Raw genomic sequence first — 16,124 nt, forward strand, 5'->3', positions numbered from 1 at the left:
ATACGAAAAAAAACAGATGGTGTCGAAAATGCTTCGCTTCATCTAATTGACATTCCGTTTCAATGGAGCGAGAAACAAGAATCAGTGCGAAATCTCACGAATATAATTGGTACGAAATTGTACTCTACAAACGCGCTTCCGTGACAAGAGCGTCCACCTCCTTCACCTTCTAAGGGCGGATGCACTTATCATGTTATCCCATAGATGCTCATTCCGAACTACAACATGCCATCATGTCGAGTAAGAGTCGTGTCGTCCGAGCGTGCCTATGTATCTGAGTCGGGCAACAAACATGCTAACACGGAGGTGAGGAAAAGGAAACGGGCGGCTTAAATATCGTGAATGCGTTTTGAGTACGTAGTGAAGAAGATCAGGGACTTTCGCACTCTCATTTCTGATAACAGTGTTCCTTTCGGTTTAACCTACGCTTTGAAGATTTGGATGCTTTAAACGCATGGGAAATATGAACAGTATAAGTGTAGTTCTTCATTATAAGAATAATGCTCAGAATGATACTTTACTAAGCTAAAGAACAAAAGAATTCCGAGTTTTATCCTAAGACAAAACTTGTATGAAATTCCTTAACAAAGTTCTTCAAGAGCAGGTATGATACTCCACGTATCCGCTGAGATAAGAGAAGCCCTTGGACCACTTCAGCACGCGGTCCCAACAAAAGAAGTTCTGAAATTGTTATCAGTATGACCTAAAGGAAATGATATTCTTCGAGGTGTCGACCTAAAAACGTCGTCCAAACTGGTTCGAACTATTATTTCTCATAGAGCATATATAGATAATAGTTCAAAATAAGGTTGAGCATTGAATTGATAATATAGCAAAAAACGCCACTTATCTGAATGAAAGAGATAGCCTGCTTCACCCTTTGTACTTAAAAACTTCCTGGACGATGGTCGACAACGAGGCTGCTCAAGAGAACAGGAAACTTGATCTTTTCTTTCGAAGTGAAGAAAATCTGAGATTCGAGAAACGAAGTACACTTCAGTATTAATTGTTCGAAAATCTAAAGAGAGTTAGAAAGAAAATTGAAAGTTCTTTAACCTAGCGGTACTATTAGATACTTACTTACTTACTTAGATACTTAGATGGCCCATCTTCACTGGACGTGCGGACCCCAGCATCTCTTCCACTCGTTTTGTTCCCTCGCCATTGTCATCCAAGATGTTCTCAAGCTTCGTAAGTGACGTTGACGAGGTCCTTGAGCCGTATCCAGCTGAGCTCTCAGCTGGTCCATCCGTGCAGCGAACACGTCACCCCATCTCGTTGGCGGTCTCCCTCGGGGGCGTTTAGCGTCCCTTGGGATCCACTCTAGCGTTCTTTTAATCCATCTATCGTCGATTCTTCTCATGATGTGACCGACCCATTCATGTTTTGCTTTCGATACATATTCCGCTGGGTCGCGAAGACGGGACATTCCTCTTAAGTCGGAGCTATGAAGACCGGCAAGATGTTGTGTGCGCCGGTTAAACTTCAGGAGACATCTCTCAAGGGCTCTGTGGGTAGTAAGTAGCTTCCTAGACGTGGCCGCGGTATCTGTCCACGTCTCCGCTGCGTAACAGAGCGCTGGAAGGACTGTCGAGTCGAACAGATGGGCACGAAGATCTTGGTCCGTCAGTTGGTCCGTAGCTTCCCTGACGGCTGCGAATGCTGCCCATGCTGCTCTCATTCTTCTATTCAGTTCTTCCTTCAATTCGTTTTCCATGTTCATAGAACGTCCCAGGTATACGTATGACGAAGTTTCCACGATTTGGGAACCTTCAAGTTGTACTCCTTTGTCCTCGCAGTAGGCGTTCTTCATGAACTGTGTCTTTTTTCTGTTTATTCGTAGTCGCATTCTCTTCCCTGTTTCGTTCAATTCGTTGAGCATCGTTTCTGCTTCACTGGTACTGCTCGAAAAGAGAACGATGTCGTCCGCGAAACGAAGGTTCGAAAGAAATCTTCCATAAACGCGTATGCCCCTTTCTTCCCAGGATAGTGATTTCATTATCCATTGCAATGCAGCCGTGAACAGCCTCGGCGATATAGTATCGCCTTGTCGTACTCTCTTTCCAATGGGTATGGTGAGAGGGCGGTGGAAAAGCTGTATCCTAGTCGTGCATCGATCGTAACAATGGGCTAATGTCCTCACATACGACGCGTCCACACCTTGATCGACCAGCGCTGACAGTATTGCATTCGTTTCTACGCTGTCAAAGGCTTTCTCATAGTCGACGAAGGTTAGAACAAGGGGCAGGCGGTATTCCCGGCAAACCTCTATGACCCTCGACACGGTCTGGATGTGGTCCAAGCAGCTGAACCCCTGGCGGAATCCAGCTTGTTCTTGAGGCTGGGCTTCATCCAGCGTCCTAGATATGCGCGTGAGGATGATCTTGGTGAATACTTTGTATAACACGCTCAGCAAGCATATCGGACGGTAGTTCCGAAGGTCCTCTCGCTCACCTTTCTTATGGATAAGAACGATTCGCAAGGTCTTCCACTGGTCTGGGATCCTTTCTTTCTGAAGGTAGGATGTCATGTGTGCTGCTAAGATTACATGAAGCGGATGGCCACCAGCCCAAAGAAAGTCTGCAGATATAAAATCAGGTCCGGGGGCTGTGCCAGGTTTCATGCTCTTGGTAGCGACTCGTACTTCCGAAGAGAGAATCCGTGGTGGAGCTTCGCCAGTGGGGATGATTGGGCTTGACACGGGAGTTGATGAACGGAAAAGGTTCGAGTAGAACCTCTCCGTAATGATTTCCATCTCACGACGAGAAGACGTGCGGGTCCCGTCTTCGCTCAGCAAGGTTGCTAGCGGAATATTATATTCGCGGAGATCCCTGCGGCACTTCTTTAGACTCCTTCTTATTTGTGCTGCTTCGAGAATCTTCTTCTGCCTGTACTTCAAAAGATCCTCCTGCAGCGCCTTTCTGCAGCTAGTGCTTGCTACTAACCGCTCAATGTGCGATGCATTCGGATCAAGCCTCAAAGTATTGCTTCTTTCCAACAATTCCTCCTCCTCGATGTGCCAGTCACCTCGGGACAAGGAGTCCTCGAGTACACAATCGTCGTAGACGACTTCTTTCCTCCTTCGTTGCCGATAGCAGATGTTCTTTTCCATCGTGTGGCTAAGTCGTATTTTCGCACGAAGGAGACGGTGATCAGAACCACTACAAAAGGATGGTACTACTGAGAAGTCAAGTAGACACCACCTCCGGTTGATGAATATGTGGTCGATCTCCCCACGAGTCGCGCCATTGGGCGATTCCCGTGTCCACCGACGATGATCTTTTTTCATGAAAAGAGAGTTCCCATGAGAGAGACGAGCGGCGGACAACAGCCCGGCGAGACGATTGCCATTTTCATTCCGGTCCCCCAGCCCAAATCTTCCAATCCTGTATTCCTCTTCTGTGGGCTTTCCTAGTTTTGCGTTGAAGTCTCCGACAACGAATTTGTACGACTTCTCGTTGCAGATTACTTCCTCCAGCTCCTCGTAAAACGCGTCCAATTCGGACTCATCAGCTGCTGATGTTGGTGAGTAGCAGTTGATGATACTGATGGATTTTTGGCGCAGAGGGCGAAGACGAAGAATGGCCAGACGAGGTGACAGGATCTCGTGAGAATCGTCAAGACGGACGACAGATAGGTGCACAAAAAAAACCAACACCGCCTACATTTCACGGAACCTTCTCTCCACGAATGACGAGTGTACCGTCATTCATCTGTCGTACGTCACTCCTTCTGCACTTGGTTTCCTGCAGAACAATCACGTGAAATTTGATACGCTCTGCAGCTCCGAGAAGGGCATGCAGGTCAGCGTCTGTGGAAACTGTTCTCGCGTTGTAAGTACACAGTCTGAGACAGTCTCCATGGCGAGTCGTGCATGTGTCGCCTTGGTCCAGAATTGACGTCCTGAGCAACCTGAAATTTGATCGTCTCTAGCCGATTGCCGCACCGTCTGACGACTAACACGGCACCCCAGTATGCGAGGTACTGAGGCAGTGAGTATGCTAGAGTAGCGCAGTAGTGGATTTTTCCCCAAACTAACTAATGCTGCCTTGATGAGCTTAGCTTTTATCATAGGTCGTCGCTCAACCTATATGGATCAGGGAACCACCTTGCGACATTTTGCCAAGACGGTGATGAATGTTAGCAGTGGTTTACTCTTAGCTAGGCTTCCGATTCCGAAAAGTCGGAATGTCGGATGTGTCGGACTCCTTCTCAGCTTGGGAGACCTTGCCGGAGGACGAACCTCCGCTGTGCATCGCAGTTCGACGCCCAGTGTCACCTCCACGCCACTATGAGGCGGTAAACCGTTGTAGAGGAGCGGTACTTTTACTAGTTGAAAAATGCTAAGTTGAACAATAAGATTGTGCGCCAACATTAAAGGGTGTGAAGTATGAGAAAACAAATCAGTCTTTTAGTCTTAGTTTGCTGTCGGTTACGTTCAGCTTCATACCTAAAAACTGGAATAGTTACTGCCGACCTTTTCTTAACATGGGTTAGCAAATTTGGGAGGTAGGGATGTTGTCACGCTAGACTAGCTTCGATCTTAAAGGCATCACTCCACGAATCTGAGGTGGTGCAGATTTTAGTTGGAGTATTTGTATACGGGATAATAGATTATGGAGAGGGGGTGATTCCGTCCATTTCTTCGTAATTGCCGTAAAAAACGGCCCGGAAGATACGGCTTCGGGCGTTCTGGTGCACTATTTTCCACAAGGAGTTCGACTGGAGCGCGCCAGCCTTGTGCGGCGCCGAATCTTCCGGACCGTTTTTTACGGCAATTAGGAAGAAATGGACGGAATCACCCTCTTCTCCATAATTTTCTATCCATTATAAATATACTCCATTTGAAATTTGCACCACCTCAGATTCGTGGGGTGATGCCTTTAAACGTGGATTATACTTTTGAAAGCAAGCAGGTTCGTAATGGTAAAGTACGCAAAAGAAGAGAGACATGAATGAGTATAAAAATCTATGAATGTGCTACAATTAAAACAACAAGGGAGTGTCCGTCAAAAAATAGGACCAGCTTTTGTCTTACTGCTGTTTTAACATTAATTCGAATTGCCTCACTGTTTCAGCGTGGCAACGAAGTTTACTGCATGTTTTTGCTCTGGGCCAACTCTGTGCCTTGTTATCTCTCATTTCGTACTGCTTTTCTCACACCTCCACATTGGAAAGAGTCCCGCAAATATTGTTCTTAGGCTTCGCATGCCTTGCTGGTATTTCTAGTACTTTTAAGATTGTTTGAAATTAGCAAATTTGTAACGTCTACAATGAATTTCAGCTTTTATATGCACTGGTAGTACAATAGCATTTGCCGTCTTCTCATATATGGTAGAGTACCGTTTTCATCACGTTTCCGTAAGCGGAGTTTACGAAGTTCGTTCTGAGAAGAGCGTTTATACATATAATAGTTGTGCCGATCTTATGTGATGGTAGACAGTCTTCTTTTAGAAACATCGCGGTTACTCATTCCACATAGCCACCGCTGGTTCACTGTTATATGTTGTCTCTTTATTTCTATCCACACCGTATACTCTACTGGTGATCGGTCGAAATTCATCCTCCAGGAGCACAATTGATCGAAGCGGAACTACGGTGGATGACAAAAACAAAATTGAGCATCAAAGCACTCATGTCACTGACAACATATTTAGAGCAACTGCGCGTTTCACATGCCACATCGCTCCCGTGAAGAAGACTTTGCAATGCGTATACTTCCGCGTGTTTTCGGGAAGGGAAGATGAAGTTTGGAGACCACAGGTATGTTTTTATTCACAATCGTAAACTGCTAGTTTTTTACATTTTTCAGTATAATTTACCAGTTTGATGGCTAGGTTAAAATTAAACTGATGAAAAATTACGTTAAATTTGGAAATTAAGTAAATATTTGGATAAATTAAATTTGGAAGAAGACTGATGATGCATTGAAGTGTTTTTAAGAGTGCATATTGAATGACTACCTAGTAAAAAACATATTCCATATTGGGCTTGGTTCCTCTGAACAGTAGAGAATTTGCTGTAACTCGCAATACCGAATTGCATCACCTTGTTGGGTTTATACGAAGAGAAATGATTTAAAGAAGAACGTGAGATATGAAATGAGGAAATAAAAGATAAAAGCAGCGGAAAATTAATAAGAATGAGGAAATCGTAGACTGACCACTTTACTGTCGTTTTTCTGTTAAAGCTAGTTCCAGGGTCAAGCGCGTGATGGTATTTTCAACTCACGGGTCGTAAATGAAGGGGGTTTGCGAAGGAAGGGGTCGTAAGGGAGTGTGCGGTGGGCGGTAGTGAAGAAGGATAATGTGATAACCAGGACGAAGTATTATTTAGAATTAAATAATTACATACATTATAAAATATTGCAACAAATAATACCAAATGATTGCATAAATTACAAAATATAATATTTAGTTTCAGGCGTAGGACAATATGGAAGCCCCAACATTTTGTTTGAAAATGTATAACGTATTGACAATGTAGCAATGGAACGATGCAGGTTCAACACCCACTTGGGCAAGTTTTTGCGAACGAGATGAAAACTTCTCTTGTAAGAAGAAGAATTCAATTTTAACTAGTTTTCATTAGTTTATAAGTGAATTTAAGCCAGCATACGACAAAACTGACGTGGTTAGAGAATCCATAACAAAACCTATAGATGGTGTTGTAGACTGCGCAATCAGGGTTGGCTCCGCTCATCTCTCCCTAATCCCAAAAAACGGTGTGGGAACCGTTCTGTCCTTTATGCATATATTCTGGTCTCCTGAGCGTTTTTTTCATAAGTTTGAGTAGGCAGTCGAGGAGAACTCAGTGGCTTTCCACCGGTGCTCACCTGGATGCGGGGCATGTACAAATATGAAACGTTGCAACTGAAATCGTCTTCTTGAAAATGGAGTCTTTCACGCTTTTTTTTTACAATGATTGGGGAAAGATGTGCGGGAACGTCCCTGATCTCGCAATCCACAACCCCGCATAGAGTTCGTATCGGAACTCCATACAACTTTGCGCAAAGTTTTTCCTTTTCTGACGATATGGTTCTCTAAAAATTTAGATTGGAAAAGTCCAAAAAAAAACCGAAAAATTTCAACTTCTCTCTCGTCTAAATTCTAGAAAACTAGGAGGTTGAAAAAGCAGCGATACGACTGTTTTGTAGTGCAAACCTTCTCCTCTGAAAAACTACCTAAAGTATTTTTTCCTATCCTCTTATGAGGAAGTTATTTGCGACTTTCCAGACTTAACAGTGTGCTCAGAATCTGAACGTTTTTGGTTAAATTTCGTTGAATCTACTTTTATAAACTGCTGAACACTGCGTACTATTAAATACTTCGTCTTCTCAAAGAAGTTTCAAGTTTCTAGTTTTTCTTTTTGCAAAAATTTGTATCAGTGGGGTGTCGAATCTGCGTCGTTCCATATTCATATTCATATTGTAGTAACAAAAAGTTGATTTTTCACCTTGTTTTTCGACGTTTTCTCTAATTCGACTCACGCATCTAACTATTTTTTGTCGTGTTTTTCAAAACAAAACTTTTGTTGACATTTTCATTATTTCAAAAGATTTCAGCACATTTGCTTCTTCTTCTGCTTGGCGATTCTTCGCTTCTGTCAGCTACCGATTTTCTCAGTTGCCATTTGTTCTTTGGCATTTTCTTTTTCGAAACACATAAAATATTCAATATATAGAGTCAGCAGCAACCGAAGAACTGTCGCGAGGATGCTGGAGGAGAATACTCCTTAGCAGAAGAACTTCAATTTTTCCAGCCGAAGAGCAGTTTTGTTCAGATTATTATTATTGTATTTATTAGAACCAATTTATGCTGTCGTTGACTCAACTATATTCAAGAGCGCAATCGACCGATCTCTCATGCGTGTTTCCTGCAATGCAGCAAAAGGCACACAGAGATATCGCAGAAGTCTAGACAGGGCGGCAGGGCCATCACGTGCATGTAGCGGGACCCAGTTGCTCACGGCTCTCGTCCAACGGTTCTCGTTAAAGCGCATCACGTGTCCGATCCACTTTATTTTACTTTCTTTGGCAAACGCGGCGGCATCTCTGATCTTCGATCGTTGACGTAGGAGAGAACTTCGAATCCCGTCTCTCACTTGTGTGAGGCGGGATACTCCTAGCATCACTCTTTCAATCGCGCGTTCAATGACGTTCACCGCGTTTTCTTCCCGCTTGCGAAATGCCCAGGTTTCCGAAGCATAGGTCAAAGCAGGAAGTACGATGGTGTTGAACAGGTGAGCACGGAACTGGGTGTTCCTGGTCTTCTTCACTACATCCACGATGGTCTTATACGCTATCCAAGCCACTCGTCTCCTCCTGCTCAGCTTGGAGGTCAACCGGTTCATCATGTTCATTTCCCGACCAAGACAAACGTAGCTGGTGCATTTGTTGCTCCTTTGAGCGCGAATGGGGCATCCGAGACCCTTCCGTTACGCATTGACATCGTCTTCTGCAGATTCAGCTGAAGACCGAAGCATCTACATGTTTCGTCGAAATCCCGGGATGTGTCATGACTGCCTGAATGAATTAATATGGAATCAAATAGAATATGTGAACATCCGGCTTCAAGAATTCAGAATCTTCTTTGAAAGATAAAACGACTATAGTAGAATTAAAGGCAAGAAGAGAAAAATAGAAATGTAAATGAGTTCTTAATAGTAGAAATCATGAAACCTTTTTGTTAAAGTTAGTATCCCTCGATGGACCTGTAAATTCCATCCCTCTAGAGTATGAGAAAGACGACCATTTTTAGAAGATAAAGAGAAAGGATAAGTCGCGCGAAAAAGATAAGCCTTATTCACGATACACCCTGCGGCAAGCGCAAGTCAAGTTTAGCGCGTACCTCTTGCTCACTTGTTTCTGCGTGTCTTCACACTCGCGCATGTTTCTTGTTAGCCTTGTAATTGACACTAATGCACACTCTATTGAAAGCAACGAGCGTTTATGCAATATTCTGACTGCGTTTCGGTACTTATAATAATGTTATGTTTTAGTTAGTTATCCTTGCAGTAACAGCATTGTGTGTCAAATACTGATGACATATCCCTCAGATGGTGAGGCAGCAAGTGGACATGGCTGTCGAAGAGATCTGAGTGGAAGTCGTGAATTAACTTCTCCATTCCCTTTCTCAACACTAATTGTATCATCTAGGTCCTTGTGCTATTTTTTTTGTGGAGGGTGAGGGTGCTCCTGCCCTCCTCTGCTGCTTCAGCCAAAACTACTGTTCTACTCCTTTTGAGACGTTTTTTTATCGATCTCCCAAAAGGCCTTGTGATCGTGACTTCGTAGTTGCTTGCAGCTGGCTCAACTCCTCGCTAGCGGTTTAGCTCAATTGTTATCGGTGACAGGTTACTGAGTTGGTTAAAATTCTTTGGTTTATTCGTACAGTCGTGAAAAGTTCTACGAGCCGATCATATTCCTTGTCGATGTTGTCCATTGTGGTATCCTCCCAGAGGCCTACTAGTGAAATGAAGAGATTCCAGGTGATGCTGGTCCTGGAAATTCTCTCCGTGTACTTTGCTGCTTTCTCTCATTTCCGTGTTAACGAAATTCTTCTCTAGAGCGAAACCAGGCAAAATCTTTTACTGACGATTATGTGGTCAATATCACTGCGACGCTCTACACCAGCGATTCTCACATCCAACGTAGAGAAGAGGGATTCTGTAAACTCAAGTTTTCAAGGATGATCTTAGCCGCCATGATAAACTCGGAAAATTCCTCTCCCCGGTCATTCTTTTGCAGGCAGTAATTCCCGTTGTAAAGTTCTTTAGGCTTTCTTCTGATTTTGGCGTTAAAATCACCAACAATAACTCTGTAGTAGGTACTATTTTCTCTAAAAGTTTTCTAGGCCCATATAGGTTTCGACTTCGTTTTCAGCGTAACTCGATGCTAGCGCTGGCGTGTAACTCTCTCTATTCGTGCTGCACGGCGAGAGCTGCCACAGTTGGGCAGTGTAAGGGCGATACTTTCGCGATATTCACATCACGTAGAACACAATTTGCTGCTTTCTCTCGAAAACGACGCAAATGCGTCAACTTTCAAACTTACAATTCAACGTTTCACGACAATGAAATTTTAAAAGAAATGATACTACCACAAATGATGTGAATTTGAAAGTGCGTGCCAGAACAACTTGAATTGATTTGGAATAAAGTAGAATGAGTGAATATGAGGATTCAAGGAATTATTCTTTTTGAAAATGCGACTGTAATAGGTTTAGGAGGGGAGGGGGAACTCGTGGGGCGTGCGTAGTGCAGTCGGTATCAACGAACATCAATCAAGAACATTTAGTTTACTGCATGCTGTTTTATCTTTTATCGGGTATTAATGCGACGGTTGCAATAAAGAAAATATGTGATGCGTGCGGAGACAAAATGAAAGTCAATGAGTGCCAACGCTGGTTTAGAAAACTTTCAAGTGGGATTTTGACTTCCCTGCTAGTGATCAAAGTGGATGCTCTGTCGAGTTCGATAATGCCGCTTCAAAATCACTGGTGGAAACTGATCCCAAGCCGATTATTCAGGAAATTGCGAACATTCTTCATACTACTCGGTTGACAGTTCAGAGACGCCTTCAAGAAGTTGGGAGGGTTTATAGGCAGGGTATACGGTTTCCACATCTATTGCAGTACGATAATACTAGGCTGCACTCAGCAAGAACAACTCAGGAAAAGATAAGGCAGCTAAACTGGAAGGTTCTACTAAATCCCCCATTTTCTTCAGACATCGCTCCATCTGATCTTCATTTATTCCGATCGATGGGGGGAGGGGTGTAGCGCAGTCGGTAAGAGGTTCCGCTGTGGTTACAATCGATCGGAGGTTTGAATCCGCCCTAGTTCAAACCAACCCTTTCATCCCTCCTGGGTCGATAAATTGGTACCAGACTTGTCGGGGAGGATAAAAACACTGACTTGGCACATCGGCCTGCAAGTCATTGTAGGGCTGCACGCGCGTCCATAAACCTCAAATCAATTCTGAGTTGAAGTCGAATGCGTAGGCGCATCCCCACAGAGATTGATCAATGCCGTGCACTTTATTTTATCCTTTTATCCGATCGATGAAACAGTACCCAAGGAATAAACATTTCAAAAATCTCGATGAGGTGCGAGCTCGCCTAGAGTCATACTTTCATTCAAATTAAACGAAATATTACGAACAGGGGATTGAAATTGTACCACCGAGATAGCAAAAGGTCCTGGATAACGGCGAAGAATAGATAGTCGGTTAAAGATAAAATTGAATGCGAGCGAAGTAGTTTTTTTGTTGCCACTGAAATAATTTCTTACTTATGGATGCTAATATTTTGGACATAGGACAAGCACCGGGAAGCGGAAGAGGTGTTTTGCCGTCGAAGATAGCAAAGATCGGCACCAATAAACGAGCTCAAGAAATTTGGCATGGAGGTTCTCCAGATACGATAAACTTACTGGCTTAAGTGCATCGTCACTCAAATCTGGGGTGGTGCTAGTTTCAGGTGGGTTATGCCTATACGGGGCCGTAGATTGTGGGGAAAAGGGTGATTCCGCCCATTTCTTCCTAATTGCACTAGAAACGGCCCGGAAAATGCGGCTTCGGGCTTTCCGGAGCGCTGTTTTCTACAACGGGTTCGATTGGAGCGCGCCAGCCCTGTGCACGCGCCGCATCTTTCGGGCCATTTTTTACGGCAATTAGAAAGAAATGGACGGAATCACCCTCCTTCCCATAATCTACGACCCCGTATAGGCATAACCCTCCTGAAACAGCACCACCCCAGATTCGTGAGGTGATGCCTTTAATACATTAACTTGCCCCAGTAGGCTAGTGCACAGGCCTTACACGCGCTCACAAACCTCAAGCGATCCCCAATCAGGGTCAAGCGTGTGATGAGGTTTCTTCATCGGGGGTCGTAAGGAAGTGTGCGGGGAGTGGGGAGGAAGTAGTGAATGAACGATAATATAATAACGAGGACAAACCTAATTACATATTTATATGTATTACAAAATATTGCAGTAACTCATATCAATTGAATTACGTAAATTACAAAATATTATATTTAGTTTCAGGCATAGAACAATATAAAAAATTCTTTGTTCGAAGTTTTGAAAATCTTCAAAGCAGGTGCGGCGCTTTGCTTTAATGACCGTACCATCCCACCTGTTTAATTCTGTCGTATCATGGATTACCAAGGTTTGTTTGAATTAAGCTATGATGAGTAAGTGAGCAACCAAGTGACCGAAACATGTGAATTAAATTATTTAAATTCACAGCTTCAGTTGGGAAAGAATTAAGTAAATAATTGACTACAGAATAACGTATAGTTGCTAAACTATGAATATTTGAAGGAATTTAGAAAGTTTACTCAATATAAATTACAGATTTCAATTCGCTTGTGAGCGCACCTGTGAGGCTCTAACCTAAAAAAAGGGTGGCTGTTGCGTGAGAGTTCCCTTCTGTCTTTCCCTGGTCCATTGTGCTTCTCAAGTTCCCGGGAAGTGGTCATTGCTGTTCAACAAGGGGGACCCGACACGGTTGTGTTTCTCGAGTGGCGGCATCCAGTTCCTGAAACTGCACCGTATAGTACATGTCGGTAGATGTGATGTCGGATGCTGGAGGATTGCGGTGAGCACTCCCATCACTGCATTGCTGAATCCCGACCTCAGCACAGCAAGTCCTTCGAGCACAATATCTGTTCCACTGGCGCTAAGGTTAAAGCGCTTTTCTGAAAAGTATGGTGATTGCTAGGTCTAATCCGTCACTGGTACGATTGGAGGTGGAAAGGTGGGCATCAGGTCGTAAAAAAGATTGCTCGCCGATGTCGTAACAGAGGATGTCTGCTTTGAAGATTTGCACCCTTTTACGCTGGGGTTGGAAAGCTTGCACAGCACTCTAGCTCTTCTTCGAACGTTCGCAGAAACTGCTGGGTCTAAGCTAAGAAACATGCAGACCTCACAAGCTGTGAAGGAACATTTTTTTCTCAACCCGATAACGCTTACTGTTCAGACCGACTTCACCTTCAGCGTTCCATGGTTGAAATCGCCACACGCACGAAATGTGTTTCATGTAATCAACTTGGCTGGTACATAGGCTGTAGCTGCATATTTGGGGTGCTGAAGCGAATACGACGCAGCTGATGCAACGCGGAGAGCCAGCTGCACTTTATCACTCCATGCAGTATTATTCCGAAAGTATTGGTATAGTCGGGTCAAAACGACATGAAACTCGGCGCAGTTGTGTGAACGATAGTGTCCGAAGCAGTACTATGGAGTTAGCATTTGGGGCCGAAAACTGCAGCGATGAGTGGTGCAGGCAGGGGTCCCCTTGATCCTAACATCTCCAGAGCACCTCTTCCAACGCAACCGCTTACGCGAATACAATGAGCTATAGGTCGTTTTGACCCGATTATTGTGCCACCATTACCAAAATTTAGCAGTTTCAAAACATTTGCGATGAGTATATTTTGCAAGTACTTCAGCTCTAGTTTAATGTAAGATTTCAAGACGTACCGTCTTGCAACCAAATCTTTTATTCTGCTACTGAAACACTGCAAGAAAGTGTTGCTTTTATACTTTTTTCAGAGATTTATTCTGTTATAAAAACCTGGTCTAGTTAGTAGTTCTTCAGTAGCCTAAGCTCTGCTTGCAATTACGTGGTTGCACCTATAATAATAACAACATATATTATATATCTACTTTTTCGCCTCTATTGTTTAGAAAACCGAAGGAAGAAGGCTTATTATTGGAAAAATCTTCATCTAATTTTTCCACTGTGCGATTGCTGGAAAGATGGGTCGAATTCTGAAGGTAGTGAACATTTTTATGCGTAGCGAGTTAAACATGGATTGTTTTGGTTTTGGGAGAATGGTAGAGAATGATCACTTAACATTTTTTAATAATTGGTAAAGTCCATCTTTGTCTTCCTACGCGCCGAGAAGGTACCTCAGATCATCGCCAAAGTCCCTCTTTCAAAAATATCTTCGAAATTTTTCACATGACGAAGTAATAAGCCACCCTGTATGGCCGATTATAGTCAAATTCATTTTCGTTTTTAAAAACGATGTTTTTGCATTCATCAATTTGATCTTCATGTTCGTATGCGAATTGAACAAAGCGTTGGACACCAGGTGTCTAGAAATTATCCTTGCCCGTCAGTCCAATTTGAAGCTGCTTGTGTGATAACTGAATTATCTCTTTCTGCTAAAAGGTGTTGGCAAACGATTTTTTTGGTCTGTGTCTACTCACATCGCCCACAAACTTTTTCCCTTCTTTGCATTTCAACCCCACCTTCCTGCAACGCCGCGGTTTATCGTACCACTTTCGCTAGAAGGCTTGATTCAACCTTTTCCATAATAAGTAAATCTCTCTTTTTCCACACTGTCTAAAGGAAATTATACTTCAAAAAGAGCTAAAAAAAAAAGTGAAAACAGTGCATATCTAGAAAGAAGAAGTCTGTCATGGATTAGGATATGACATTTACAATGAGATTATCCTTTTAGTATGGTAGGAAAACCCCTGTTTTCCGAGGGTTCATTTCACGCTGTAAAACCGAAGTTGGCTTCGGGTGAAAACTTTTGCAAAAATTGCATTCAAGGGCAACGAGTTCACTATTGCATAAAGTATCCCCTTCGAAACAATACAGTTTGAAATTTTAGAGTTTCTAGGAGTGAGATGATCTTTTGCTACACTACTACCTTTCAAATTCGGATCTGTGACCGGTGATTGATTTTCCATTCTACTTTTATTGAGTCGGATACAATTGTCCCTTAGTTTTCATGGCACGTTTTATGATGATATTTCTTGTTGGTCGCAAAAATAAACGTTTTCATAATTTCTACAGCCATTTTTGTCCGAGCGTTAATCGCTTAAATGTCTGTTCTTTTTTTTTTGCTTTTCCTTAGCTATGATTTTTCAGAACGTTCATTTCCCACTATGTAGTCATTGTTTTTGTTTCAGTGGACTTTAGCCCTGATTTGTTTTAAAGGAGCTTTGTTTAAATCACATTCTCACATAACCGCGTATACAAGTCTGTTTGTACCCGGCACATGGTGTCTCTGCTATCATTAAACGCAATCAGGCCTCCGTGTATACGCCGTGTGACCTGTCTCAACAGGGTTAGACGTGTTTTTTGGGATTGGGATTTTTGGGAACGTTGGGATTTTCTCAGAAGGATATTATAAGAGGAGAGTGGAAGCAGGGGAGGTCGTAAGCAGGGTCGTCTTTTTAGTTCTTCTTTTACCACGTTATAAATGCTTGTTTCATCCTAAAAAAAAATCTTTTCAGCAGTTCAGCAATAGTTCCCAATAAGAGTCAGTGTTAATAATTAAAATCACCTCCAAATCGCACCTAAACGCTGCAAATAATGCTGTTTGTTTTGTTTTCAACTAATATGCGCACATGTTTAACCATCACAATACACAGTCCTAATTCTTGCAGTGAGCTATCTGTTGCGTCTATATTAATTTTGAAGAGGGTATTTTATGAGAGTGTTATTTCCAGAAGGGCTTTTTTTTTATCAAATTACACTCTTAATCATGTTCGTAATTCGTACTTTTCGTAGCATTGAACTGCAGTCGCAATATACTTCAAAAAGCTGTAACCTTCAGACTCTTGCAATATCTGCATGCAGCGCCTGATGCGACATTGCTTCTGCGTTTGAGAAGAATCACCGAAGCCATAAGCTTGGCTAGTAAGGGTCACCTCTAAAAGTCAGAGGATCAGAGCAAGCGGAAGATGCCAACTTCTATGCTTCAGCTCGATTACTTTCTGACAAGAAACATTCTTTTCTCGAAATCTGAAAATCTAGAACGTCCCATTGGAACCGGACCATCGCCCATTTCTTTTTAGCTTAGCGGTGCTCTTCTAGAAAAGGAGTTCGTGACGTTCTACATCAACCGAAGCTCGATTCAGCAGGTCTGAAAGATGGACAGTGCGGCTCGCCAACGGCCGTTGAATAAGATTGAAGTACGGATCAGGAAGAGAATTGATTATGCCGATACCCACATTAATTGAATCCAGGATGCTGCACAGAAATCTGACATCAAGAGCGAGGCGGATTGAAAGGGGCGTGGGAAGACAAGAACTTGAGAAAAGCATAATTCTTTACCAATAGGATATATCGGCAAGCTGAAGAGGTTTTCACCTGAC

The 16,124-nt window shown here is 43.0% G+C and overlaps 3 protein-coding genes across 6 annotated transcripts; 1 reads left to right on the forward strand and 2 right to left on the reverse strand.

The window, feature by feature from the left end:
* Positions 1-1,111: 1,111 nt before the first annotated feature.
* Positions 1,112-4,072, reverse strand: RB195_022664 (uncharacterized protein; the record flags this gene model as incomplete). Of its 2 annotated transcripts, XM_064209847.1 has the most annotated exons (3): positions 1,112-3,604; positions 3,678-3,912; positions 3,969-4,072. In XM_064209847.1, the coding sequence occupies 3 exons, from the start codon at positions 4,070-4,072 to the stop codon at positions 1,112-1,114; spliced, it is 2,832 nt and encodes a 943-aa protein (XP_064065728.1). The 2 variants fall into 2 exon arrangements, with proteins under 2 accessions (XP_064065728.1, XP_064065727.1); XM_064209846.1 differs by lacking the exon at positions 3,678-3,912 and having other exon boundaries at positions 1,112-3,661; positions 4,040-4,072.
* A 116-nt stretch (positions 4,073-4,188) lies between these two features.
* On the forward strand, positions 4,189-6,429 carry RB195_022665 (uncharacterized protein; the record flags this gene model as incomplete). Of its 2 annotated transcripts, XM_064209849.1 has the most annotated exons (8): positions 4,189-4,320; positions 4,381-4,492; positions 5,079-5,219; positions 5,285-5,379; positions 5,455-5,491; positions 5,571-5,598; positions 5,658-5,763; positions 6,424-6,429. In XM_064209849.1, the coding sequence occupies 8 exons, from the start codon at positions 4,189-4,191 to the stop codon at positions 6,427-6,429; spliced, it is 657 nt and encodes a 218-aa protein (XP_064065729.1). The 2 variants fall into 2 exon arrangements, with proteins under 2 accessions (XP_064065729.1, XP_064065730.1); XM_064209848.1 differs by lacking the exon at positions 6,424-6,429 and having other exon boundaries at positions 4,189-4,299; positions 5,455-5,598; positions 5,658-5,747.
* A 1,383-nt stretch (positions 6,430-7,812) lies between these two features.
* Positions 7,813-8,361, reverse strand: RB195_022666 (uncharacterized protein; the record flags this gene model as incomplete). 2 transcript variants are annotated; one of them, XM_064209850.1, is made up of 1 exon in its annotated part: positions 7,813-8,361. In XM_064209850.1, one exon carries the CDS (start codon positions 8,359-8,361, stop codon positions 7,813-7,815), a length of 549 nt encoding a protein of 182 aa, XP_064065731.1. The 2 variants fall into 2 exon arrangements, with proteins under 2 accessions (XP_064065731.1, XP_064065732.1); XM_064209851.1 differs by having other exon boundaries at positions 7,813-8,355.
* Positions 8,362-16,124: the final 7,763 nt, after the last annotated feature.

The sequence above is a fragment of the Necator americanus genome, chromosome X (genome assembly GCF_031761385.1).
Source record: "Necator americanus strain Aroian chromosome X, whole genome shotgun sequence".
Classification (NCBI taxonomy): Eukaryota; Metazoa; Nematoda; class Chromadorea; order Rhabditida; family Ancylostomatidae; genus Necator; species Necator americanus.